We start from the raw sequence: 27,034 nt of genomic DNA on the forward strand, positions 1-27,034 counted from the left end.
GGAGGATAGTTCCGCCGAGGTTCCCGGTCGAAGGAGAAAACAGTCTATCCGAACCGACGCGACGGGGAAGGATGGCGATCCAGCCGGGGATCGTTAATTATCGAACGTGAAATATGTCGATCGGAGTTCCAGCTCCCGAACGCTCGGATCCTTCGTGCGATTTGATGGATTCGCCGGAGACCGAGAACAATCGATCGTTTGAAACCGTGCACGCGGTGGCCACATCTTCCTGCGACGTCTTCGCCGCGGCTAAAAGCTGAAGAAGCTGACGTCGACGCAGGCTATCACCGCGGAGAACTTATTTTTCCTCGTTTTACGCGGCCCCTTTTCTTGATACTCGCGATACTCGGCGATGCTTGACAGCCACTCGGGCTCCCTCAAATATCGATTACCTCCCTGCACTCGATATCCTTAGACCGTACATCCGTCTGCGTCGAGCGTTCTCCGCGAATTTCGTTTCTCTGATAAGACCGGGAAACATCCATAGGACGTAAGATAAAATTTCATAGATAGGGTAACGCACCGTGGGCCTCGGTCGCTGGGCTCCCAGGGGGGTCGCGAAGTGTTTTCTGGGAGGCCGGGGTGAATGCTTTTGTAATAGCTTTCGATTCTATGGAAAACTGCCGGGCGATGAGCTTCGGTTTACTGTTTCTTTGTATATTCGAGGAGAGTGGCTGAAAAGTGAAAGTTTTTAAGAATTTGATTAATTGTTGCAAATGGGGAATTTACTATATATATGTTTTACTGTATAACTGTAATGAAAATAAAAAGCATATTTACCATATAACCGTTTCTTGGACGTTTTCATTGACAACGTTGTGTCCGATATCAGTTGCAATATATAATTCAGTGTTTTATTGGATTGCACTTGAAGTGCCAAACTTCAAGCAACCATAACTTTCTAAAGAAAGAGACAAACTTTCCAAACAAAACTTATTGAGTATTGTTATAAATTGTACCAACCAATTTTTGTTATGAATGCATAAAATGAGGAGAAACACAAGACAGTGAAAACATTCGAAGAATTAAAAAATATTGTCCCACTATTTTCAACCTAACACTTTCACTGCCGTGTCACCCATATGTGGGTGACAGAATTATTTGTCCAGGTTTTAAAGTGAATTTTTATGTTAATATCTTGATTGCTCCAAATTTGATTAGGATCTGTAAAATGCAAGAAAGTTGGAGGACTGAATATCATACATTTAATTTTTTTCAATTTTTATTTCATTAAATAACTTACTTTAAGTTTATGCAATTTTTGAGGTCTCCAGTTTGGCAGTCAAGGTGCTAATCTATTAAGCAAGAAAATGAATTTGTATTTTACTCTAGTTTGTCAGGATTGAAGTAGAAAATTTTTGCACAAAGAAATCCGCAGTCTACTGATGAATATATCTGAAATGTTATTAAACACGGCGCGTTCGTCCGCAACTCTGTCTCCCACGGACGGCGCGCCTGGCCGCGGATAGCATGAAAGCCACTATAGTGGTTCGTACCGTTCAAACTGATGCTTTCCACGGGAACCAATATGGCACTATGTACAGTGCTTAAGAGGTTAGTGAATTTCCGATATAAGTCACTGCGAGCCTCTTGTTTAAAGGTCACTGGGGCTACCCACACCACCACGAATAGTGACTTTTACATTTCCAGCGTGCACTGCGTATTTCCAATGCAGCGTCCGGCGAGAACCACAGATTTCGTCTAAGTGTCACTCGCCAGAACCGCGCAAGTGACTAATATCGGGAATTCACTGTAGTTGTACTGCTTATACGTAAAATAAAAAGATTTTTAAAAGTCTCCCGGTGGACAGAGGGTACAACCTTAGTTCCTCGATTGTTACATCACCAGGTTCGCAGGTGGGGCGGCAGATTGAAGGCAGCTTATCCCCCGATTCCTTAATTAAGACTCGCTCGACTAATCTGAAGCGGTCGATTAAATCCGCGGCTGTTCCGAGAGACAGCTGCCGAATGAGAGCGCGTTCGAGGGATGCGCGCGCGGAGACAAACGAGTTGGATGCAATTGGGGTGCAAGAGAGAGAAAGAGAAGGGGGGAGGGAGAGAGGGGAAGAGAGACGAATGCAAGGGGGTGGGTGGGGGCCACGTGTCTGGGCGCAAAATATAATCGTGGAGTGTCTCGCGGGAAAGTTAAGTGGCCGTGGCGAGCCGGTGTACGCAGAATAGGCCGCAATTACGGAGTCCAGACGAAATACGTCGGCGCGTTGGCGGCGGGGAGGAGTATTCTTCGTTCGGGGGCCACCGCCGTCAGATTGCGCGCTTTATTTTAAATTTGCATAAAGGAACGAGCTGCTTTACGACCGTCAGCAGCCGGGCAAACGAAAAAAAGGCTATCCGGCGAAATTAACGCGGACCGCGTTCCGTGCCCCTCGCCCCACGAAACCCGCAGTTTTTGGACCTCCCTCCCCCCCACCCGCGTTCTTTCTTCAAGCGAATCACGTTTTGTTATTCGAAAACGATTCAGCCGAGTTTACAGACACCCTTAACCTTCTTACAGAGGTATTGGGCCGTCCGGAAAGTTCGTGCCGATTTTTAAGGGAAACTCAAACGCAGTACAGTTAAATTTTGATATACATTTATTGAATTATTATAATTGTCATTTTGTTCCATAATCTTTCTCCATCTTTCAGGCAACTTGCGTTTTTCGGCGAGAAACTTTTAAATATGATTTTTTATATCGACCAAAGAGTTAAATTAAATCATTATGGAAATTTTGTATTGACCTAAAGAGATGAAAATATGAGGGTGTACTGTCTGGTTAATAGGGTGAATGGGGTAGCACATCCCAACCAAGCTCCTACAGCTTTTGGGAGAAAAAAGCATCAAATGCCTATAATTCACTCTGTTTCCTTCCATATTTAAGAGCGTACAAAACTAACAAAAATTAATGTATCCTAATCAAACTTTTATCTAAAAATGCCTGAAAGATCACCTTTTTAGCCTATGTACACATGCAGTTTGTTTTCAATCATTCTGACATATTCAGACCTATCCTAATGCCACCTACAGAAAAACGGCACGACCTTTCCGGACAACCCAATAAATTGATTGTGAGATGACTAGGTGTTTGCAGTTAAGCTGAATCATTATATGCGTTCATAGTAACATCATAGTAATACACTCTTAACCAAGCTGAATCATCTTAGTACGACCTTTCCTGCTTCATCAGTCACCAGCAGTGAACTTTAAACTGCTCTACACAGGAATCATCAGTGCCCCTATTCTCGAAAGCCATTACACAGAAAGATTAAGCTTTCAACGATCAAACCGCTAATATCTCCGAATTAAAATCATAAATTACCACTCGGATAGTCGTGCCATTTTCGTACCCGCGAAATCTTCATAAAGCTGCGGTCGGAGTTTCACGAGCAGCGATAAATAATTACTTTATTCGCTCCCGCCCGGATTCACGATCGCCCCTCCGGGTTACCATGACCTCGTCGAAAATCACTTCATCCGTAAACATTCCGCCGTCACGATTCCATCGACACCGAACATCGCCCACAGTATTATACCCGTCACCTTGAGATCACCGGGGCAATGTTTTCATCGACGCCGAGCTTCGTATTTTCATTGTACGCGGTAGAAGTCGACAACCCGATGTGAATGTTGACATTGTCGACGAAACTTGGCGTCGATGAAAACAAATGTCGGCGACGTCAGGGTAACCCCTGTCCCTTCGTGCAGAGTCCACACTGTAGACGTCTCGATTTCGTTCCGACGGATTTACAGTGAATTCTCATTACGAGTCAGTGCCAATTTTACAATTTGGAGTCAGTGGAAGTACCCACACCACCGCGGTGAGGGGCCGAAGCTCGAGAGCCGTCTCTCGAGCTACGTGCAAGCATTGTATCGGAGAGAGACATTTTCTCAGTCTTCTCGTCACTATCGCTTAGTAGTCATAGGCTTTTATGACTTGTAGACGGATGTGACTCTTAGGTTTCCGGCGTGCCCTGTGTATTTCATATGCGACGCTCGGCGACAACCTCAGATTTCGTCTAAGAGTCGTCCACCAAAACGGCGCAACTGACTCGTAACGAGAATTCACTGTATTTCGATACATTCGTCTCCCCACTCCAACCTACCCCTTCTACGACGCCATTCCCCCCGCTTCTGTCACGGGCTGGTCACGTGATGCGTTTCGTCTCTGTCGTGCACGCGTCACAACGTCACGTGACCAATCCGGCACTGGCAGAGACAGGGTAACTGTATTCCCCTGAGTTCGAGCGAATTCCCCTAATTTGGCGACACTGCCCGGGGTCACGAGGCAACGTGGACGTCTCGAGTTTTCCAGCAGGTGACCGGTCGGTACTCTATGAAATTCTGAATGTCCGGGGCCCCGGTAAACCTGTTCCTGCATCCCGTACGAAGGTCCGCCAATAAGACAAAGATCCTCCACGTTCGAGGCGAGCGTTCCTGAAGGACGTGGAGGAAGGTGAAGGGCCAATTACCCATAATTTCGTGTCTCGCGTAATTGGTGGAGAGCTAGGCTGAAAGAGGACGGGGAGCCTTGAGGGACGAGAAGGGGGGTCACGGTGTCTCGAGGGTCCAACGCGTTTCACCTTCTCGTTGCATCGAACTCTCGCGTTCTCGTTAGGTACTCGAGATTAATTCAATTTTGCTTGGCCGGATCGTGTCGCGCACGGGGGCACACCTAAATCCTAGATACTCGAGCCACGCGGAGACTTGATCGGCTAATAGGGAATCCACGACGCTGGGTGGCACCGGTCGCAATTAACAGCCGATTAGAGTCTCGACGACAGGTGGACGTCGATCGGTTCCTCGAAACATGTCTCCTGGGCGATTCAATTTTGTTACAATTCACAAAAGAAAGTACAAAATGGCTATGTAAAACAAAAAAATAAATCTGAAGGACTGAACAGTGAAATAAAGGTTTTCTCGAATAAGGGACGCATGGTCACCGTAACCATAGTTTAATTTTAGAAGCAGTAATTTGCTCGAGGAGTCAATTTTGAGAACTTCAATTTTGATATTTGATAGACCCTTGCTCGCTAGGAGAAAATCCGCTAGGTTATCATCCTTCTACACAGAGTGAGACACCTAATTCAATTTATTTTTCATTGCTAGTAAGTTGCTGACTGTTTGATCTAATATTGTCGGCAAAAAATGTACAGTCTAAATAAGGGTAAGCTTAATCATTTCCACGGACCTGAAGAATGTAAAAAATATTGGAAACCTCCTTAGCATCGTCAAGATTATTAATAATAATTTATTATATACTGATTGAAAACGTCTTCATATTTGAAACCGTGAATTCTTCAGCGTCTTCAGTTCTATTCGTGCTTAGGTGATTCGAAGAACATCTTGATATTTTTCCATGGAATCATACATTTTCTAATCCGTATGGTCGTAGTCCTGCTCTAAACAATTTTAAAAATAACTGTGATGTTTGTTCAGTCTCTCTGCAAAGCATCAAAGGTACAAAAAAAAATGCCAAACGCCTGAAAAGTGTAAAACAATCGAATGCCTGAGAGACGTGTCATTATTCGATTAGCCGCCCCTCGCAGAGGACACCGCCATAGCAATTTCGGTTGTCTACGGTGTTTTCTGAATGATCCACCGTGCACGGAAGCCGACTGGCATGCGCCGAAATTCTTTGTTGCAGCACGCCCGCCTACGATTACGCCCCGAACCCGGATAAACAATGGATCTTGCAAGTCACGCAGAAGATGCAGCCGATCCACAAGCAGTTCACGGATCTGCTGATGACCAAGAGGCTGCAGACGCTGCAGAGCGTGGACGACGCCGTGGACCGGGTACGTGATTCATGAGATCGGCAAGAACGTTTCTCTTTCGGGGCGGTGGGGGGAGAGGGAGAGGGAGAGAGAAGAGACGGGGGGGTTTAATCGATGCATCTGCCACGGGCCGGTCGGGCTAGTGACTAAACGCCGCTTTCGGTGAAACGGCAATTTATTTCGATGTCTCACCGGAACCCTCCTCTAAACAGATCTACCAAGAACTGAAAGACCTCGGCGAGCTGGACAACACGTACATCATCTACACGTCGGACCACGGCTACCATTTGGGCCAGTTCGGGTTAATCAAAGGGAAGAGCTTCCCGTTCGAGTTCGACGTCAGAGTTCCGTTTTTGATCAGGGGACCTGGTATCGAACCCGGCACCATGTAAGCAAGGTTTATTATTACTTTCGTTCCGCGTAGGATGTCGTGCTCCTGGAACGGCTCGTTAATCCGCCAGCGAGGGAACCGCGGACGGGACAAATAAACGATCGCGAGAGAGAGCCTAAGCGGCCAGAGAGAGGAGAGGCGTGACAGCGGACGAATCGCGTACACGGTTGAACGGAACGGGTCCCCGGTAGCAAACGACTCGGGGCAAATTGATTCATCGCGAAACCCGGACGAGGATTCATCGCGACGCTAAGCGTCCAGATTTCGCGGGTTTCTCCCTCGCGGGTTCCCCAGGCGCTTTCGTTTCATAGGAGCAATCCAACCGCTGCTTCCCCTCTGTCTGACGAGGCTCTCGTCAACATTGTTGCACACCTAATTGCCGGCTACGCGGCCGCGCCGGCTCCCGCGAACTACCAGACGTCCCGTAAATTCCCCCGGGAAAGGGACGAGTCACGAGCGGCGATAATTTTCGACGATGAGCCCCGGCGATCGTTCCATTGAAATACCGCGACGATATCGGGCCGCATCGAACAACGTTCCTCCCTAACCCCGGCTCCACGGCAATAAATAGAGCACTCGCGGGTAAGTGGCCGTTGTCTGGCCGTCTCCTGGAGTTACGGTTCCGCGGGACGCCACGAGGAGCCTCGGAAACCAATAATTTATATCCGTCGCAAACGCGCGTTCGCAACCGGCGCGACGAAAAACCAGCTGGTAAACCGAGACGGGCCGGCCGAGACCCGGCTCCTCCTCGCGTTTGCCAAACTACCGTGTGAACGTGAACCGGCGACCACTCGCGTATAAATTGAAGCACGGCCAGCCACGTCTGTTATAAACATCGCTGTTAGATTAATGACGCACAGGGCAACTTCCGTGTGCAAGCAACGCGCACCGTTCTTTCTGCCCGCGGCCCGGCCGCACCGACTGGGAACCGCCGACTCAACGTACGGCCACGCGTTTCCATCGGGAAAACGGAGGACCCCCGTTCGCATTTTTTTTTTTATGGATTCCCGTTACTTTTGGTACCGGGGCGAAACTCGTCTGCTCGACTTTTTAGCGATTTCTTTACCGCAGTGGACGGTACAGTTGCAGCTATTTGATTATGAGGTCTCGGCTTACGATTACAGCGATTTCTCCATATATGTCGCCAAGGCCTGGAGTATAAACGTCGCGAAATTATCCCCACTACCGCGGGTATACCCCGTGAAGGGCCGCGATGCTCGAGAGGCCTCGGTAGACACAACACGGCTCGGGTATGTCCCCTGGACGATACACGACGCTGACAAGACCCGTGTTGTTGACATATATCGAGAATTCGTTGTAGTTAAATCTTTGGACTTTTGCAGCATACCATAATCCACTAAAAAATTGCATATTCCACTTTCATTGATTACTTTAGAGACAAATAGCAAAAGTAGAGAAAAATAAATTTCGTTAGATGGGAGATTCTTCATGGTAAAGTGGAATAGAAATTCTCGTAACTTTTCGTTAATGTGAATGTTTTGTGGAATCTATTCGAACGAGTCTACCTCCACTTTTCGTGAAGATAGACCACTGTCTACAAAAGGGGGATGTTACATCGTTTTCGGTTTGATTGTAGGATTGGTTTTACGCGTCCCCCCCCCCCTGTCGTGTAACCTCAAACACTTTGATTTTTCGAACCATACAGATTTCCAGTCTAGTTGCCCCAAAATTATATCACAAAAGGGTCAAATGCATTAAATCAAGGTTGTATGCCTACCACGTTTGCAAGGTACGGTGGCTCACACGTTTCCTAAGCTTACAAGGAGCCAAATAAAAGATATGACAAGTAACGGGAACCAGTAAACGAAGGAGGTACACAATTTTGGGCAACTTAAACAAACATTGTTCTAGCCAGGAACTTCTGCACACCGCGCCCTAAGTAAAAACGCATGGAATTGTATAGTCCACTGCGCAACGCGCAGAATTTCGTGGAAACGGATAAAATGCAGCGGGATTTTCGGTCGAGCAAGTAAGCGATGCTTCATATTGCGGTACCATGAGTCGCGGGATATATTACGGTTCCAGGTCGAGAGGGGGAGGGGAGGCGCGTTGAGAAAAAGCAGGGGGCGATCCAGGGGGTTGAAAATGTCGGGACACTCGCGGGTCGAATATGCTGGCGCGATGGCCGTTCGGTATTTACTCCGTGGGGGTTGAGGGAGCAAGAGCCTCCAATATTGGATTACGATAAAGCATCTATATGACGTTGCAGCGTAGACGACATAGTTTTGAACATCGACCTGGCGCCGACGTTCCTGGACATAGCCGGCGTCGAGACGCCGCCGCAGATGGACGGTCGTTCTTTCAAGAAACTTTTCCAGAAGTGAGTATACATTGCCAATTCGCCGGTGCCGGCCGACAAAAACCGCTGGCCGGTGAAAAATCCACAGAACGATCGAACACGCGAACGGCGACGATGGAACGGGTACAGACGGGTTTGTTGTTCGGTTCTAGTAAACACGGCCGAAGGTCGAAATTCAAATGGCCGGACACGTTCCTGATCGAGTCGTCGGGACGCCGGGAGACGCCGGAATCGATCGCCGAGGCGAGAGCCAGGGAGGCCAGGAGGATGAACGCCACCCTCGCGAAACAGCACGCGAATTCGAACGCGAGCGCGATCCCGGAAGAGGAGGAGGAGGCCGCGGCCGATCTGGAAGCGGAGCACGAACCCGAACATCGGTTCCTGGAGAACGACACCGGCAGCGACCAGGACATCTCCGAGGACGAGGACTTCGAGGACTCCGTCATCGATGATTCAAGTAACGTTATTTCTTTGTTAGAAACTTGACGGCCTTCGTGCATTGTCGATTGCCGTTTGCGACTAAGTTGGTCTTCAAGATGTCTTCATTAAAAACAAAGTTGCCCTTTCTTGGTAGATGTAATTGTGTGAAATTGCCAGTCACGAACAAAAGGTAACATCTCACTTGATGAATGAATATCTCGCTTTGCCATTGGTGATACCTATAAACAAAAAATCCATCAGATAATTGTTTACAAGGAGCCTGTATCTGGTATGTTTATTGGTGGAGGCATAGAAGAGATACAAAGGTCCAATCTATTTGTTGTTGGACGGAATGATGTTTTGTGTGTTTGTAGTCTGATAGAGCCTTTCAAGGTGAATACAATGATCTGTATTATGAAGGTTAATTCAAGGTCGTTCGAGATCAACAGCGTTGGAGAATCGTTTCAAGTCGTTGCTAGTCCTACTGTTAAAAATGCAGAATATGGCTGCAAGGATGAATTTCATTTTTATCTGTCACAGAGCAATTTTGTCGTTATGCGACATCTGATTAAGACGTAGCTTGGTGGATTATTCCACGGTAAAAGTTCCCGCGCATCCTCGATCCGTCGAAGACCTCGTTTCCACTCCTGTAACGCTCGACGCCGTTGTCGCGTTGACCTTTTCGCGGCAATAAACCCGGTCTACTCTTCGAGAGCCGCAATCTCACGCCACGATCCAATCGCACAATGAATAAATTACGTTAAGCGCGGATTTGCAAAGCTGTCGGAGGGATTAAGTGGATCTTAACTGGTTTAGCCGCGTTGCGACGCTTCCGACAAGTTAGAAACCGCGGGGGCGGATGGAAAATCTCTGGACTTTGATCGAAAGTTGTTTTCGTGTATCAGGAAATTGATGATCGGAGGATACGAAAGTTTAATTAGACGCTTGATGGACGGTTCGTTCGAACGAGTTTTGTTTTGCGCTCGGCGTAAGATTAACTTTGATGAACGTTATATATTCGGCGAAGTAGAAGACCCCGTGGTCTCTATGGTTTGGGAGTAATGGTCACGGCTAACTGAAATCTTATTCGTACGGATTATCGCGATGGAAGGGGCTGATGGGGTCCACGTCCGGGTTCCATTTCGGACATAAATCACCGACCCAGCTCTCGGCCAGGATTTACGCAACGATCAGCTCTAATCCCGTTTTATTGGCCCGTGTTCCCTTCATAAAACCGTGCCATCATTTTCGTCCTCGTAGTCCAGCGCCGAACTGCCGCCATAAACCAGGTCGTTCCGAGAGCGCACCTAACGTACTCCCTTTAAATCCAGGTGTAAACGGTTTTAATTCTTTCGGATACGGATTCTCGAGATTACGGAGCCTGCCTGCTGAAGTTGCGCCGTGAAACCAGGAAGTCGAGGCAAATTCGATTTTAGGCCAAAACATTAATAACCTTTGACTCCTCCAGCCTCTAGCGATCCACATGAGAGCTGTCCAACCTTGTACAAATCCACGTTGATTATTATTCAATGTACATTCGTGTAGCTGTCTGTAAATTTCAACATATTGTGATTATCTATCTTTCTAACAATGCAAAGGGAAATAGATTCCCATATACTAATTCGGTAAAAATGAACGTTAAATATATCAATTCAGTTTCTATATTTTTAAAATCTAAACCCGTTTAACACTAGCTTTACAGGATCCGTCAAAATGGCGTGTTTTAATATTTTTAATTTACAATTATGAAGACTGTAAAGATGCATCCATGAGAAATGATTCAACTTTATTTCTTTGGGTGTATACTATTAAAAGAATGGCTAAAAATTTTAATAGCTGCATTCTTGTTACTTTTATAAAGCAATGTTAAATAGTCACTCTAGCACTCCGTAAACCTAGTGTTTAGAGATAAATATAGATCCTCGTCTGGACAATAAACTCTAGATCACTGTAGAGTTATTCTCTACAAAGCTTGTGTGACTCGAGATCCAACATTTACTTTCTTCCAGGTGCGGATCCTCACCTGGACAACAGGGTGCATCCGGTGCATTCGAGTTACTCGACAAAGCACGAACGACTCGCGATGGAGTGTTCAAGACCCGAAGCTCAGGCGAACTGCGTGATGGGTCAAAAATGGCGTTGCGAGAGGGACGGCCACCGTTGGAGAAGACACAAATGCAAGTATGCAGCTCCTCCGCCACGGATTTCGAAGAAATGTGCCTGTTTCACGCCGAACGGCGTGGTTTACACCAGGCTGGAGTCGAACGATTACGATGGGCATCGATACAGCGTTAGCAGAGACAGGAGAACGGAGAACTACGCCGACGTGGCCAGGTACTTCGCCAGACGAGGTACTAAAAGTTTTTAATCAACGATCATGCCTAACGGAACCACAGTGGAGGCCAGTAAAAGAACAGTTTCCTGAACATTTGGGCGGCGAATGTTGCGGCTAAATTGTTTTCACCCTTTGGGAAGGAAAATCCACGTGTAGACGAGATCAGGACTGTGCATCTGACTCCTAAAATTGCAAAAAAGTAGCCTAATTATTTACACAGTACAAGACACAGTATTTTGTTTATTACAGTATTTAAGACTTGTAAATATTGTCTCTAAGGAAAATATAATTTCAAATATTTTGAAAAATTTTGTCCTACTGCAGTTACCATTCTCACGAAAGTGAAACTAGAGCTTGATATTTCCAACATAATAATTCTGTGGTCGCCACTGTAACTTTTTAAAAATAAAGAAATTCGTAATGCAACGATCGCGGTCGATCACGATTTTTCCAGGCAAGCGAGACGTGTCGGACGAAGCCAGCGAAGATACGAGCCAGAATGAGGATGACTATAATGACGGTGAACGGGACCGTCGCGCCGTAGACGAAGAAGATGACGAGGAGTTTCTGGACGAGCTGAACCAGCTAGCCAGGGACGTGAGGAGGGAATACGCGAGCTTCCTCGCCGGGTACGGATCGTTTAAAAAACTGTTGATACTTTGATAAGCGCGCTAACGGTGTTTAATGGACGGACGTGTCTTCAGGAGTAGGTTTGATAATCGCTCGTTCACCAATGAGAAGCTTGAATTCGACAACTTGGACGACTACTCCATGGATGACTTTGATCCTAGCTTGGACCAGGTGGTGAAGGGTCGGCTGAACATTGAGGACGTCGTTAAGAGGCACAGGAGGATACGGAGGAGCGTGGCTAAGAAGGACACCGTGGAACACGTTACCAAGATCATGGAGAGCATAGAAGAAGAACTGGATGACTTGAAGGTACTCTTGCGAATAAATGTTTTAACTACAATATTCTCTGACGGTGCGAATAAACTGGCAAGTAATATTATGATATTCGCAAGCGAGCGTACACGCTTCTGCAAGTTGCTCTCGCAAGAAAATATCGCGAGTTACTTGCCAGTGTATTCGCACCGTCAGAGGGAAGAGGGGAAAGTTTTAATGATCTTTCGGGACTAAACGACACTGTTCGCTTAGGCAACGCAAGCTCGTCACTCGGAAACAAGGAAGTCACTGCCACCGAAATGTTCGGTCCTTCCTCAAGGCGGGGTGAACTGTTCGGAGACTGTCTATCAGGATCCGAACGAGTGGCGCATCTCCAGGCGGGAGATCGAGCAGCAGATAAGAGAGATGAGAATGCAGCTGGAAACTCTGAGAGTGAGTCCTCGCGACGGCCGTTTAATCTCGTGCAGTTATCATCGTGGTGTTCTTTCTAGGAAATAAAGCGGCACTTGATGATCAAGCGACCCCACTTCATCGCCGACCCGGAGGAGGCTATGGAGGACGCCAAGGACACCAAGGAGCCCAAGGACACTCCGAAGCTGCATCACCATACGCCGAAGCCACACGCGAACCGTCATCACAAGAAACACGAGCACACGACTACCACCAGCCCCACAACTACTACTGCCCGATCCACTCTGAAACTCGACCAAGTCACCGAGGAGAGGATCGCATCTACAGAGACCACAGAGAAGCCAAGACTGACTGTCACCTTCGCGGAGACAACCGTGAGCGAGCCGTTCACCACGACAGAGTCGATCGCGACGACCCTGTCGACGACAATCAGACCGAAGAAGCTGCCCCGTCGTCAGAAAATAAAGGAGACCGTCATCAACCGGACGGAAGCTGAGGAGGACAAGCCCCAGCGGCGTAGGAAGGTTCATCATCATCGCAGGAACACCACATTGCTTACGAATAGCGTCCACGACGAGGTGTCTGCGGCCAATGTCAGCGAAACGGTGAAGACCACCGTGACCACGCAAACCACGACGACCGCTCAGACTACTCAGTTCCATCAGACCAGATATACCACCCTTCCGACCACCACAATGAAGGAAACAACGGTCCAAAGGGAGACCTCGAGCACCCTGGGCACTACGAATGACTTCAGCAGAGAGACCACTATGGAAATGGACTCGCAGACTGGGTCAGAGGCTTCTAGTCAAGCAGAGTCGACCGAGCCGCAAAGAACGAATCCTGTCTTCGCTAAAGTAGCTACCGAGGGTCGTTCCAGAACAGCGTCGTTGCCCTCGACCCTGTCCACGGCACCGATGACGACTCCAGTCACGGTTGCCCCAGCGCGGAAGGTCCCGAAGCTCCACAAGAACAGGACAACGGCGAACCTTGGTCCCTCCAGGATAGACGTCACCATTTTGGAGTCCCCCGACAGGAAGAACAGGCAAGGTTGGTGATCGATTTCGGTGGAGCAAGACGTCTTCTCTGAACATGTCTGTTAACCGAGTGTATCTTGTTTAAACAATAGATGTTATAGATCTGTCGAGCAACAGACGCCTGCCGCCCTTGCTGAACAATCCCCTGGAAGCTCGCCACAAGTGCTACTGCGAGCCGGACACGTACACGAAGAAGGACGAGAAGGAGATCGCCCGCGAGGAGAGGAGAAGACTGAAGAAGGAGCGTCTGAAGAAGAAGGAGAGGAAGCTGCGAAAGAAGGCCAAGCTGGAGAAGGAGTGCTTGACCGAGAAAATGAATTGTTTCGAGCACGATAACGATCACTGGCGGACGGCCCCTTTGTGGAGCGCCGGCCCGTTTTGTTTCTGTATGAACGCCAACAATAATACCTACTCGTGCATCCGTACGATCAACGCGACGCATAATTTCCTTTACTGCGAGTTCACCACCGGTCTGGTCACGTTTTACAATCTGAGGATCGGTAAGCGAGCCTCTGACGGTCGACCAAGAGGGTACAGAATTAGTAAACTGAAATACATACGAACATCTACGAGTAATTTAGGGGGACAAAAATTGTAAGGGTCGTTGGGAATTGTTAAAGTTGTGGAGAGGTGAAGATAAGCCTGCAGAGCAGCCGTAGATTGTTCAAGTTCCACTGTATAAATAATGGTATTCTGCACGTACAAAAATATTCAACCGTTCATAACCTCCATGAGGTCTAACTAGTCTGTGCCTTCTTAAACACTGTGATAGTTGGTCATCGTGATTACAGAAATTTTTATTAATTTTTCACGCAGATCCATTCGAACAATGGAACAGATTGTCATCGTTGACGCCGCTCGAGCGATCGTACCTTCACGACCAGCTGGAACACTTGAAAGGATGCAAGGGCACAAGAGATTGCACTGTTGGCAGTGCAAAGGAGGCTATGCCGCCGCCGCAGCCGCATCAGAGATTGATTGCCAAGAGAAAATACGCGAATACGTTCGGTAAGGAGCTACGCTAATCTTCTGGCAACAGGTTTCTCTCATGATCGCTGATTTCATGTTATTCGTTTCTCTAGATGATATGTTTGTACCGTCAGCTTTGCAAATTATTCGTGAAAGTGAACTCGGTAGCCCGCCTAATAAGAGACGAAAAAAGTTGCAAAAGTAAGTAAGCCCGTTTCCAAGAGCTTCAGGCTTATGTTAAGCATAGAGTACTCTGCGTGCCTCACAAGAAGTCCTCTGTCAGGAATTCGACAAGAATGAGGCTGTAAGCCATCCGATTGGGTCATTCCACAGGGACTTTCGGTTCTAGCTGAAATATTGGCTGAAGTGTGTGACGTCACAGCCTAACCATTAGGTGCGAGCGAGGACGCCTCTTGTCGGGGGTCTTCTTGTGAGGAACAGTACTGTCTCTGGCAGAAAATATTTAATCAAGAAACAATATTGTATACACGTTGCAACGTTATGGGGTAGTTTGCCAATGCATTAGAACCCCTTTCAAACGATGAAAATGATTATGAAGATTGTCCAGAAAATTTCCTTGACGCAATGGTCGAATCTTTTTTTTAAATTCTGCACCTTAAGTTCTACACCTTTGTCGTGTGAATTATTTGATCCAATAATTTCTGCCGGCGTTGTAGAAGAGTTAGTGGAGCAGAGGATGAAATTATTCGACGGAATGACTGCAGCGTTTGCTTTCTTGTTGAGCAGTGTTTGGAACCGACGCAGTCGAAGCTGGCAAAGCAGTTGGAGGCATCACCAGGACACAATGAACTACCGGCGGCACAGACACCAGTACTGATTGGTTCATTTGTTTCTCTTTCGAACGTGTTGCCGAAGAATGCGCGATGCATTGCCTTAGATGTATATTAATTAATTAATTCTCGCGATGCATTTAACGAACGTAATTTATTTAGCGATATTTAATTGAAAGGAAACGGAAACGTGATATATTTAATTGACGAATGTTTTGATTCCATTTAGAAGCGGAGCTCGCGGTACGAGCGAAGCGCAGATTTTTTGAAACAAAAAATAAACTGTTCTTCAACGTGAAATTATAGCGTCACGTCGACGCGCGCGACGAAAAAAACAACAACAGGAAAGACGAAAGAAACGATCCGAACGATGACGATCCCTTTTTTTACTTAATAGCAGATATTTTTTATAATAATTTATTTATCCACCGTCTCTTTAGGTCTCTTTGTAAGGAGAAACAGATCATTTGTATCGACACTTTGCCTAATGAAATTTAGAGCAATTTTAAACTATCGGTCAACCGGAAGTAGGTGAAGCTGGCATTTTATCGGACGATAGATTGTCCGATGGGAGGAAGGAATTCGAGTCTACCGCAATCAGAGCACTTCGAATTTGGATTTTTTGACTGTGGACTGATACGCACAACGAAATAACAAACACAATAGCGAAATTGTCCTGCCAAACAAAAAAAGAAAGCACCTTTCGCCTAATCTCGCGAGGAAACTATCTACACTTTCGTACGACCGTAAACGATTTATTCCAGTAAAGCTGTCATACTTTTAAATTCTCTGTTATAACAGTCTCTACGAGAAAAAAAATGGAATGCTGATGGACCTATACACTCTATCGAATTGGATGTAATCGCTTAACGAATAAACGAGATTTTAGACAATACTTAATCTTGCCCCGACAGAAATTGTATATTGTTTAAATAAAATGGTCGCGTAACTGTCTCCATTAGCATTTTATTTTTTTACAATTGTATGTCTGTGTTATGTACTAGGCTCTCAGTTAGTATTCTGAGGATATCTTCAAGATTTTCAAATTAAAACAATGTATTTAAATCATGTGAAATAAACAAATAAATACTGTCCAAACAATTGCTTGCGTTTCAATCAATCACATTTACGAAATAAAAGATACAGAATAATCATTGTATTAAATACAAATAATATAAACATCAAAAACTTAAAAATCAATGGTAAGGTCAAAGTCCTCGTTATCATCAAAAATAGTTTTTACATCTACCGTCTCTATTAGATCCTTGCCTTTAGAATTATTACTTTTGCTTCCATTTTTAGTATCCAATTCAGTATGATGTAGTTCTTGTTCTACTAGATTATTAGATTCTTCCTCATCATCGAGACTAACGTTCTGTAGAGAATCTCTCGTGTAGTAAGAATGGCTACTCTGGCAACATCCATACGACTTCATCTCACTATCCGACTGTACAAAATCGTTAGTTTCTTCGTTAACCTGTTCGTGGTCTGAAACTTGTACAGTACTAAACAGAGCTTCATCAGAACTATCCAAATACTTTGCCCATTTGTTTTCAGGCACCTTTAACTCAGGTCGGTTGGTATAACCATCTTGCTCACTATTGTATGTATTAGTGACTGTTTCGAACGATGAATTTGATTGACCCTCATATTCCTTCATGGCATTTAATTTTTGTACCTGAATACGACAATCTTTTCCCGATCCTTGGAAAAAAATCTAAAATTTTTGCCTAATCATTAATTTCTAGCAGATTCATTTTGCAATTGAACAGGTAAGGCATCCTATTGCAGTGTCCACTACAAAACGATAGCGTAATAAGAATTAATGAATTAATGAAACTCACTCGTCTAAAAGCTTGCTTTGCATTACATATTTTGCACTGCCATTTTTTTGCTTTCTTAACTATGTGGACCTGAAAACTTCGCAATAAATAAAACGTTCGAAATTGTGAACCACAATCATTATTCGGGAGTTCTAAAACTTGCCTGATACATGTTGCAGGAATAACAGCATACAATGTTCATTTGCTGTGACATCTTGACGAAATTCGTCAATTTTTAATTAAATAAGGAACTTCGAACTCTTGAATGTCACAGCACAACACTTGTAAAACAATTTCAAACTTCGAACAGCAAATGACGTTCAACGAAACAGGCTGACCAACATCAGTAACTGAATTTTAGCGGCAAATTTGTAATTTCCGCCGCTGGAATTTGAACGAACCATTTCCGGTCCCTGCAGTCATCTAAATAGGTGTAATTTTTTATGTCAATTTAAACTACAATTTAAAATACAGTGCATTAACTGGAAATAATATGTGAGTGTGTTTATTTTATTCAGTATCTCCTATTTTACAATAAATATCATATAAAATGTGTTATAATATGTTTATCAAGTATAAATATTACAATTAGGTAGCGCTTCCTTGATTTCTGCACATACAGCATCCATATTTTTAACGTATGGTAATGATCGAATATTTAGATGCTCTAAATTTCTAAAAACAATACATGTAATTAAAAAACAGAAATCATTAATAGTCGTTCGTAATACATACTTAAGCTGTTTCAATTTCCGTAACCCATCATCAGTAATGTTTTTGCAATCCAAAATCAATAAGTCAGTAAGCGAATCTTTCAGTATAGATAACTTTGATATAGCTTTATCATTGATGTATTTACAGTTCTCCAGCCTTACTCTCTTTATATGTTTACATCCCTCTAAATTAATAATTCACATTATTATGTTAACACTCTTTCTGCAAGCATAATCCTAAGCAACACCCACCAAAGTGTGGAAATCCATAATCAGTAATTCCAGCATCGATAGCATTAACATCCTCGATGAAATAATTAGTACACATTGTTGGTAGAGCATTATAGTCTCTTACTTCTTTAGCAAAGTCTTTCCACCTGACATATGCTCCATTTCTCAAGAGCCACTCTGCACAAGAAATATCAGGACCAAGTTCCTTTCTACGTTTTTCATCAACACTTAAAAAGAAATTTTTACATTACAAAATTAATTGTCTCGCACAATAATCCTGCAAGAGTTGATAAAGTTCAATATTTTTAATGCGTATAGTGTTTCATTTATAAGATCTATACGTAATACTGCAATACATTTCAAATGACTTCTGTATATCTCTAAAATATTCTACAATCTCCATGGAATTAAATTTTTAATAATTATTTTATATGATACCTATTGAATACAATAGTAAGCCAGTAAAAAAAGGGTCTGCTCTGACTTTTCGTGCAGTGAAATACAGTGGTACTTAATCTGCTCAGAGTCTGCAATGAAGTAAACAAAGTGAGAAAATGTGTATGGACAGGTGATGAATGTATTTATTTTATTTTGTTTCATACGTAAACTCCCATTTTTCGTAGTTGTTTATTTCAATCTTTGTTATTCGTTCAGCTTTCGTTAATGAAGTTTAAGACGCAATTAATGTTTGCGTTATATAAACGTAAATTCTACGTGATGAAATACCACTGCTCTGAGCCAAGTTTAGACTAAATCGTTTAGTTGATAGACCAACCCACATGGCAGACAAAGTCACAGACTCTGTGACGAGGTATATGCAGAGAGGAATGAGAGTACTCACGCCCGGGTTTTCAGCGTTCCGGATATAGTGCTGACATCTGCTCAGCCTTAGCATGGCACAGAACCGGACCGTTTTTCCTGGAACTGAACCGGGCCACCGACGAGATGTTTAGAAAGACTGCCAGCCTTACGAAAGAATGTGTCTGAATATAACGAGAGACGTCGCGAGAAGAGAGGAAGAAGACTCGTCGGCAACGCGCTTGTTGCCACTATCGCGCGGTCGCGCAGGCGCAGTAAGCGCTTACTGCGCGGCACATGCGCGGTTGTGCCGCCGGCCCCACACGTATTTTTCGAGCGACACATTCTCCCGTAAGGCTGGCAGTCTTTATATATATCTTGTCGGTGGCCCGGTTCTGTTCCAGGAAAGACGGCCCGGTTCTGTGTACAGAGAAGCGACCTGGTATCGCCCGGTATCGCCAGCTTATGGCAAATCATGGCAAAATCTGCCGCAGATTGCCTGTTAGATGACGGCACCTGGAAACAGACTGTAGTGAACCTGTAATTGTAAATAATTGTATACAGAGTGTACACAAGATTGTGTACAGAACTGTTGTATTTGTTACGGAGTTTAGTAATGAAATCTGCGGACCAATCAGAGCGCGGCTGCAGCGTACATTGGCGTTGGCATTGGCCGAGTCAGAATCCGCCGACTGTAACCGCGCTTTGATTGGTCCGTAATTTTCATTAATAACCAAAGCCGCGGAAAACATTTTCGCAAAGGAAAAAATTACTTCAAATAATCTCAGGAGTCACTAATTTCAAGAAAGTATAACATTTTTAGACAACCTGTATATGTTCAATCACTTTCCAATACCACAGACAGGAGTTATTCAATGAGCAGTTTCTTAGCGAACCGTTGTTCATGAGAAGAGGACGCCGTAATCAGTAAGGTTAGAATCGGAGTTAATTTAAAGTACATATTGTTTCCCTACAGATGTCGGTGACGACCCATGATTCTGACAGTTTGCGTTCTATGTTGTTTGTAGTTTCTGGATTTTATAATTGTATGTGCCGCCGGTTTGAAGAGTCAAAACAAACCTGTGTAACTTCGCACGGCAGTAATTACATTTTGTGGAAAGCCTACAATACAGCAACGATATGAGTCGAAGGAAAAGGGCGAAGGTTTGTTTTGTTGTGGATCTCAAATAGTATAATTGTTTTGAAGGTTATTTTTACAAAAATCGCTGCGATGTTTAATGTTTGAAATACTTTGCTTTCAAAGATTATTTATGATATTACGTTTGTGTTTACTTGTCACGATGTTTGACGAATTGTCATTCACGGAAACGTATAATCTGAAGTCTGTGCATAGCCGGAGTACACGTTTCAATGTTGTAAACAAGTATACTAGGTTATGTTTCGATTAAACCTCTTATTTGTTATTTGTATGCGCGTGACAGGTAGTCATAAGTTTTAATTTCTCCAATTGATTTATACATGATCTTTATAAGTCGAAATGCGAGTGTTTCGTGAAACTTTTATGTCATAAATAGAGTTTCAGGTGTTTAACCTATATGTCAAAATAGATTTCTACTTTTTTGTTAAGCTCTGTTTATTAACAAACAATAATTAGAAGTATGCTCATTGAAAACTATGCTAGTAGAGCTGTCTGTCATGTTTATTTGTTTATAGGTGGAATATAGAGAAATGGAAGAGAAGTATAATCAGTTGGAAGACGAAAATGCGTCTGACACATCGGAGAAATCTAAAACTGGTCTTGTGACACCAGAGAAAAAACCTGTGCCTGAAGTAAAGAAGGAATCTGAAACTCCCATACCACAGACTGCTCCTACATCATCGGCAACAAAGATGGAAGTCAAGGAGGAGGATGATCAAGACAGTGATCACGAAGATCCACACGGTATATCTTTTACAAAAACAGTTTTCATCCCATGAAAAATGTTTAATGGATGTTTGTAATTGCAGTGAAAGAATTACTTAATGGATTGGAAGGAGCAGCATTCCAGAGTCGTCTTCCTTTTGAAAAATTAACTTCTACAGAGGCAGCTTGTTTCTCAGACGTTTCGGGTGGTCCACCACAAACACAGAAGGTGTTCCTTCATATTAGAAACAGACTCGTAAGTCGTTTAACAGCATATAACTGGCCTGCATTTCTAACTTTCTAGTTTACTTACAAACTGTCTTTGTTTTTTCAGTTGCAGTTATGGCTGGAAAATCCAAAACAACAATTAATTGTTGAAAATGCTTTGCCGGCGATAGAACCACCTTATAACAGCGATACGGTGTTGGCGCGAAGAATTCATGCCTTTTTAGAAAGACATGGTTTTATAAATTTTGGCGTATTCAAACGATTGAAGGTGAGTGCATTCAACAAGTAATTAACACTGAAAATATACTAACGTATTTTCCTTTCAGCCTCTACCTACTAAGAAGCTAGGTAAAGTAATAGTGATAGGAGCAGGTATCGCTGGTTTAGCTGCTGCTCAGCAGATGCAGCAGTTTGGCTTAGAAGTAATTGTACTGGAAGCTAGGGTAATTGTTACAATTCCAATACTTACCTATAAAATGTACACATGCGATTTAAATATGTTTTATATTTTACAGGATCGAGTGGGTGGCCGTATAGCAACGTTCCGCAAATCTTCGTACATAGCTGACCTAGGCGCCATGGTAGTCACAGGTTTAGGCGGAAATCCTGTAACGACCCTCAGCAAACAAATTAACATGGAGCTTCACAAAATTCGTCAAAAGTGTCCTTTATATGAAAGCGACGGGCAAACGGTGAATAGAATCATTTATTTGTAAGTATATCATATGCGATGTGTTAGAAAATAATAAATCTAATTGTTTCGACTAGGTCCCGAAAGACAAAGATGAAATGGTGGAGAGAGAATTTAACAGATTACTGGAGGCAACGTCGTACCTTTCGCATCAATTAGATTTTAATTACGTGGGTAGCACCGGAGCTACAGGCCAGAGCGGCAATACGCGGCCAGTGTCATTAGGTCAAGCATTAGAGTGGGTGATACGTTTGCAAGAACAGGGTGTGAAACAACGTCAGGTGGCTCACCTACGTTCAGTGTTGTCGCTTCAGGGTCGACTTCTCACCAATCAGCACAGGGTAAGCATCTTCGTGTGCGCCCCTAACTTTGCATTCAAACCTTTTGGATTTATTCTATGAATCGTGTTGTTACGTTCACGTTACAGATGATATCGATCATGGACCGCTTAGTGGAGCTGAACAAACAGTACAAAGAGATGACCGAAAGCAAACTACAGACGCGCGACATCACGCAAGAGTTCGTGTTGCGTTCGAAGTTGCGCGACCTTCACAACGCATGCAAGGTACGAACAACATTTACGCAATTAGAATATTTCAGGCATCGCATGCTGATTTATTCGCTTTGCCTCAGGAGTGGGATCAGTTGGCCGAGCAGCAAAAGGAGATCGAGGCCAAGCTGCAGGAATTGGAAGCCTCTCCTCCTAGGTAAATCGTAATTCGTTTTATTATTGATGCGACCGTTTCACGCGAACCCGCCATCAAGAGGAATACATTTATGATTTACAGCGACGTCTACCTATCCTCGAAGGATCGTCAGATACTCGACTGGCACTTCGCGAATCTGGAGTTCGCGAACGCGACATCCTTGTCCAACCTGAGCTTGAAGCACTGGGACCAAGACGACGACTTCGAGTTCACCGGCAGCCATCTAACAGGTAAATCGCTCGACAATATGTTATATAATCCGCCGGAGATCTGTCCATTAAATTAGCGCTCGCTGCCGCGGCGAAAGTGATTCGGATCGATCCGAGCGGCCGATTAAATTGCCTGCGATTATTATTGATCGCGGCGGGCCGCCACGTGTTGCGCCGCGGCGGAACACGCGAAGACATTCTAATTTCGTGCGTGGTTCGCGGAATATCCTCCGCTCGAAACATAAACGCGTGCAACGCTGCATTATATCGACGTTCTCGAGAAATTGCTTAACCAGCCGGTAGATGGTTTAGATAACGGGTGAATTATTCGCGGGTTGCATCTCCTTTACAGGCGTCGAGGCTCCGCGGCCTCGTGCGCGCGCGCGGTTGACTTTATCAACCTTATTGAAAGCCGATAGCATGAGATTCCGTGTAGATAGTCGCGGTGGTGTATCCCCCAACCGATCGGTTACCGGAGTTCTCATTATGTGAAATTATACCTATGATCATCGCGTGTTGCCTGCGCTCGGGCCTACTAATGCGCTAACAAAAACGAACGAGACGAGGAATTATGACTGCAGATAATCAAGCGGTTTCGTATTTTACACTGTCGACGGGTCGCCGTGGCGACCGGCGACGGTTACACGTTTACGGCGGCGGCGGGTTGAACCGTTCCCCGAATCGCTCGATTCTCTCAAGTATTTACATTAAACTAAAGCTTCCCGGAAATAATTGGCATTCCGATACCACCTGAACCACTAGCGCGGCAGTTAAAACTGTTAGCCACTTCCGGGTGTAATCTCGACCAGTTTCATCGGTAGCTGGAAAACGTACTGGCGTCGGGACCCTATTCAATCCCCGCGCTCTCGTATTAGGGCTGTATTGTACACGATAACCGAGTTGGGAGCGGTCGAAGTTTCTTTGGACCATTCACTATGCTGTATCTAATCGCGAACGGTTTCCTATATTAGCGGCGACTGTTACGCGAGAAACCGGCGATAGGGACGACTGGTGAACTAGCGTGCGCGGTTAGTCCATCAGCGACCTTCAAACCATCCTTGCTGATAGCTGAAACTCGATATTCCTAAATCTTAACTTCTTCCGTTACGCGTCTTCGTTGGGTGCTAGGAACAATCAATGGACAGTATGAACAATCATGTTAACCCTCCGCGAACCAGACGAATAAAAGTTTGAACCACGTACGGTTAACCCTTTGCACTCGAAGCTACTTTAACTCCAAAACGAAACATTTCTTTCGACCTAGAATATTTCCCTCCTATATATTTTGTTCCATGTTGTACGTACGAAAATGGTGCAGTTTACTCTTACAATATGTACTGAAGTGTTTAGTAATTTATTAAATACAAACAAATTTAATAATGTCAAAAATTTTTAGTGGCGCCTTACAGTCGCCATTCGAGTGCTGAGGGTTAATTTTACCATTAACCATCTGCAAACACATTATTTGCATAAAAACACACTTTAAAATCGCATTTCGTCGATTCTATAGTAGGATTAAGTTGGAAATAAAACGAAGATTTATCTTTTGAAAGTGAACGATTTATTTTTAAAAACACAAACGTCTTCTTACTAGTATATTCCAAATCAGCAGTTTTAAATTCGCCGAGGTTAATTTAACCACGCCTGGTTTGCGGAGGGTTAAAAGAATAGAAGATCCGCAGCAATCGTTAGAAAGGAGGTACATAAGTATGTACACAGTGCATATTGTCTACATGCGTGTATAAATTGTCAGGTCCGTGCCATTGTAAGTGGAAGATCTTTCAGCATAACAATAGAGGATACTCCTTGTGATCGTCAGTGTTCTTAGAGCCTGTACTTTTGACAATCAAAGTACAACTACTGTGCCAAAATGAGAAGATAACCAGGCCAAACAGTTCTTATCCGCAGACCTTTTCAGAAATTACGAAATGATCAGATAATGTATTAAGAAAAATGTCTGGTGCTTGTAACTCCCCCATTTTCACAGTCCGCGAACTCCAGCAGCGTTCCGTGCAAAAATCGAGGTTCTCCCGCAGTTCGTGCTCGGCTGGTTTTCTCCGGGGAGTCAGCGTCGAGGTTTCCAGCAGGAAAATGCGTCGGTCTAATGACATGCACGGCTCGCGAACGAACGGTAAACGCCGGGGTTAATAGAGAGGCTACTCGAGAGAGCGACCGCGGTTCAAGGTGGACGGAGCCGGACGTTTTGTATCGGTCGGCCGTATCCCGGCGGAATAACGTGGCTGCGTGTGTCGCTACCGCGAAGTGCACTCGACTGACAGTGAACGAACGAACCGGTCGGGCCGAGCTCGAGTTCCAATATTGCTCCACTGTCGTTCGTCGGGGCCCGCTGACGCAGTCGAGCGGACCGCGGCGGAACGACGACGGCGACGACGACGACGACGATGGTGGAACACTCCTGGGGCCCCCGTGAGGCCCCCTCCGGTTCCCTTCTTTTTCCATGGTGCACACGGTGAAACAAGAGACACGCGAGACGCAGTTCGTTCTACGGTAGGAGGGGTGTGGGAGGTGGGGAAAGAAGGTGGGAGGGGGAGGGGGAAGAGGAGAAGGTACAACACAGGGCCCCGGGCATGGTGGTCAATTCGAAATTAAAGCGATGCCCACGGTCCATGACTGACGTGCATCGATGATCATGACGGTCTGCCCGCAAGGTTCTTCCCGGCGATTAATGAGATGTAAACAATTTAACGCTAAATTAAGCACAACAATAGGCTCTCTCTCGTGAATACCCGGTCGAAAGTCGGGGCCCCGATCCGCCGATGTAATCGGTTCTTCTCCCCGTTGCGTTCTCTCCCCGGGCTCTCTTCATCGCGGTCCTGCGCTCCGCTTTACGGACCATCGGTTCCTTCTCGGTTTCAAACGAAATCCCGCTGCACAGGGTTAATAGCCGCTGACCGAAAACCGTTTAGGCTGAAATATTCTTTGAGATACTTTTTCGCTTTGAGTGTCGCCGACCGATACGCCCTGCGACTATTTACGTCGCCTTTTTTTATTTTACCTCGGCGAGTAGCGGCGCGACGGTAGCGAGCGGTGGACCGCGAGTGCTCGATCTCTATTTGGGCCCGTGTCAAAAATTTCAAAAATACGTTCTCCAGATTCGACTCTGTCACGCATGCTCCGAAAGTCGCATCGGAATCGGTTAACGCTGCTCTCAGCAACAAGTGATTCGATCAATTTATATAGCAGGTGACATATAAAATGGAGAAGAGATTGAGGGGACGCGAAAATATGAAAATTGGATTATTCAGTCTCTGGCGATCACAGTTACTGAACAGCTGTTAAATTAGGAACGACAGAAAAACTAATCAGCAGCATATTTTACTTTTCCCGACATAAACAAATCCGCAGGCAAAAAACCACGCTTCTTCGGGCAATGTTTGCCATTCGGCCATTGTTTGAAGACAGTGACAGCAATCGACAGCAGATTACATTGAGCTCGAGTGAAATACAGGTAACCCTCCTACAACACGGCATCTTATAACACGGTTTCGCTACCTGTACGTAACCCCCCTTTTTGTACTGGCTCTGGGTCTCATACAACACGGCATTTTCTTAGGAACCTATCTACCGTGTTATAGGAGGGTTACCTGTATAATAGGCCCGTTTCGCACGAGACAAATGGCACTCTTTTTCCCCCACTCCGTTCTAATTCTAATGACGTCACTAACTTTGTCCTTATCTCTGTCCGCGGACATCGTTGTGCGTCCTTGCCCGCCACGAGACTCGCTGAACAGCACACGACTAACGTGTGCACAAGAAGTACCTCGAAAAATATGTTTTAAAAAATTGATAAATAAAGCAACGAACGGTCCGCTGTCCGAGGGTTAGTAGAATTTGTACGTGTTCGGCAAGTTACGATCCTCCGCATGGTACCGGCGTGTCCGACGGTGTTCCAGGAAACAATTCCGAGAGGACACGGCTCAGCGAAAAGCCCGGACAGTAAAAACCTATACGACACGTTGCCGCGAAAGCTTCGGATCTGTGATTTTATGAATAATCGGTTATGGAATGACCCGGGCGGATCGAAGTTCGCCTAAACCCGAGAAAATCAATTCCAAGAAGGAACCTTGTTCCGTAGAGGTCCGAAGAGATACCGAGCGATTCGTACGCGGTCGAGACAGGACGACGGTTCCCCGCCTCTTTCCTATTCGACGTTTCGTTGGCTCGTGTTTGACACGGGAACGCCATCATTCCATTTCGTGTATATTGTTTTCGTCTCGATCGAGGGATCCGCTACACGGCCACGTCGGTCAACATTCGGTACTAAAACCGTGGAATGTACGTCCCCGTCGTCCTCGTCGTAGGCCTGCCCATCCGGCCGACCGGCCGATTCGCTCGTATACCAGAGAGTTACCGAGCTTTGTTCGTCGGGCCCGGCCGCGTCGTCAGTGTTTTTCGGTCGTTC

The 27,034-nt window shown here is 45.2% G+C and overlaps 4 protein-coding genes across 10 annotated transcripts in view; 2 read left to right on the plus strand and 2 right to left on the minus strand.

Moving 5' to 3' along the window:
- Window positions 1–16,448, plus strand: part of Sulf1 (Extracellular sulfatase Sulf1) — a 130,550-nt gene extending 114,102 nt beyond the window's left edge. For 6 of the 7 annotated variants that reach the window (XM_076805661.1, XM_076805660.1, XM_076805663.1 and 3 more), the window contains 13 exons: window positions 5,641–5,791; window positions 5,983–6,158; window positions 8,392–8,502; window positions 8,634–8,938; window positions 10,911–11,252; window positions 11,691–11,865; window positions 11,941–12,175; window positions 12,392–12,571; window positions 12,631–13,600; window positions 13,680–14,087; window positions 14,404–14,595; window positions 14,670–14,757; window positions 15,304–16,448. In XM_076805661.1, the coding sequence (XP_076661776.1) occupies window positions 5,641–5,791; window positions 5,983–6,158; window positions 8,392–8,502; window positions 8,634–8,938; window positions 10,911–11,252; window positions 11,691–11,865; window positions 11,941–12,175; window positions 12,392–12,571; window positions 12,631–13,600; window positions 13,680–14,087; window positions 14,404–14,595; window positions 14,670–14,757; window positions 15,304–15,394 (3,424 nt within the window). In that variant the 3' untranslated portion in view covers window positions 15,395–16,448. The remainder of the gene's footprint in view (window positions 1–5,640; window positions 5,792–5,982; window positions 6,159–8,391; window positions 8,503–8,633; window positions 8,939–10,910; window positions 11,253–11,690; window positions 11,866–11,940; window positions 12,176–12,391; window positions 12,572–12,630; window positions 13,601–13,679; window positions 14,088–14,403; window positions 14,596–14,669; window positions 14,758–15,303) is intronic. The other variant, XM_076805667.1, reaches the window with a different exon arrangement.
- Window positions 16,296–17,639, minus strand: LOC143365483 (uncharacterized). Its single transcript, XM_076805701.1, has 3 exons — window positions 17,341–17,639; window positions 17,192–17,267; window positions 16,296–17,064 (listed from the first exon to the last, which is right to left on the minus strand). The coding sequence occupies exons 1-3, from the start codon at window positions 17,382–17,384 to the stop codon at window positions 16,537–16,539; spliced, it is 648 nt and encodes a 215-aa protein (XP_076661816.1). The 5' UTR covers window positions 17,385–17,639; the 3' UTR covers window positions 16,296–16,536.
- Window positions 17,640–17,648: 9 nt separating this feature from the next.
- On the minus strand, window positions 17,649–18,922 carry LOC143365485 (ATP synthase subunit s, mitochondrial). The gene is made up of 5 exons (XM_076805704.1): window positions 18,717–18,922; window positions 18,553–18,641; window positions 18,136–18,341; window positions 17,906–18,068; window positions 17,649–17,845 (listed from the first exon to the last, which is right to left on the minus strand). The coding sequence occupies exons 1-5, from the start codon at window positions 18,726–18,728 to the stop codon at window positions 17,740–17,742; spliced, it is 576 nt and encodes a 191-aa protein (XP_076661819.1). The 5' UTR covers window positions 18,729–18,922; the 3' UTR covers window positions 17,649–17,739.
- Window positions 18,923–19,942: 1,020 nt separating this feature from the next.
- The window catches only part of Su(var)3-3 (lysine-specific histone demethylase Su(var)3-3), a 207,310-nt gene continuing 200,218 nt past the window's right edge, over window positions 19,943–27,034 (plus strand). Inside the window, exons 1-10 of the mRNA XM_076805678.1 lie at window positions 19,943–20,076; window positions 20,587–20,815; window positions 20,881–21,032; window positions 21,111–21,272; window positions 21,331–21,447; window positions 21,520–21,696; window positions 21,773–22,036; window positions 22,123–22,260; window positions 22,329–22,402; window positions 22,484–22,632. Coding sequence (XP_076661793.1) covers window positions 20,053–20,076; window positions 20,587–20,815; window positions 20,881–21,032; window positions 21,111–21,272; window positions 21,331–21,447; window positions 21,520–21,696; window positions 21,773–22,036; window positions 22,123–22,260; window positions 22,329–22,402; window positions 22,484–22,632 — 1,486 coding nt within the window. The 5' untranslated portion in view covers window positions 19,943–20,052. The remainder of the gene's footprint in view (window positions 20,077–20,586; window positions 20,816–20,880; window positions 21,033–21,110; window positions 21,273–21,330; window positions 21,448–21,519; window positions 21,697–21,772; window positions 22,037–22,122; window positions 22,261–22,328; window positions 22,403–22,483; window positions 22,633–27,034) is intronic.

The sequence above is a fragment of the Halictus rubicundus genome, chromosome 2 (genome assembly GCF_050948215.1).
Source record: "Halictus rubicundus isolate RS-2024b chromosome 2, iyHalRubi1_principal, whole genome shotgun sequence".
NCBI classification, from domain to species: domain Eukaryota; kingdom Metazoa; phylum Arthropoda; class Insecta; order Hymenoptera; family Halictidae; genus Halictus; species Halictus rubicundus.

Coding starts and splice junctions, on each gene's coding strand:
- LOC143365483 (XM_076805701.1), bottom strand. CDS start 17,384: ATGTCACAGCAAATGAACATTGTATGCTGTTATTCCTGCAACAT. Junction 17,268..17,340: donor TGCTGTTATTCCTGCAACAT/GTATCAGGCAAG, acceptor TTTATTGCGAAG/TTTTCAGGTCCACATAGTTA. Junction 17,065..17,191: donor CAAAGCAAGCTTTTAGACGA/GTGAGTTTCATT, acceptor CAAAAATTTTAG/ATTTTTTTCCAAGGATCGGG.
- LOC143365485 (XM_076805704.1), bottom strand. Junction 18,342..18,552: donor CTTACTATTGTATTCAATAG/GTATCATATAAA, acceptor TTTCTTTTTAAG/TGTTGATGAAAAACGTAGAA. Junction 17,846..17,905: donor CGGAAATTGAAACAGCTTAA/GTATGTATTACG, acceptor TATTGTTTTTAG/AAATTTAGAGCATCTAAATA.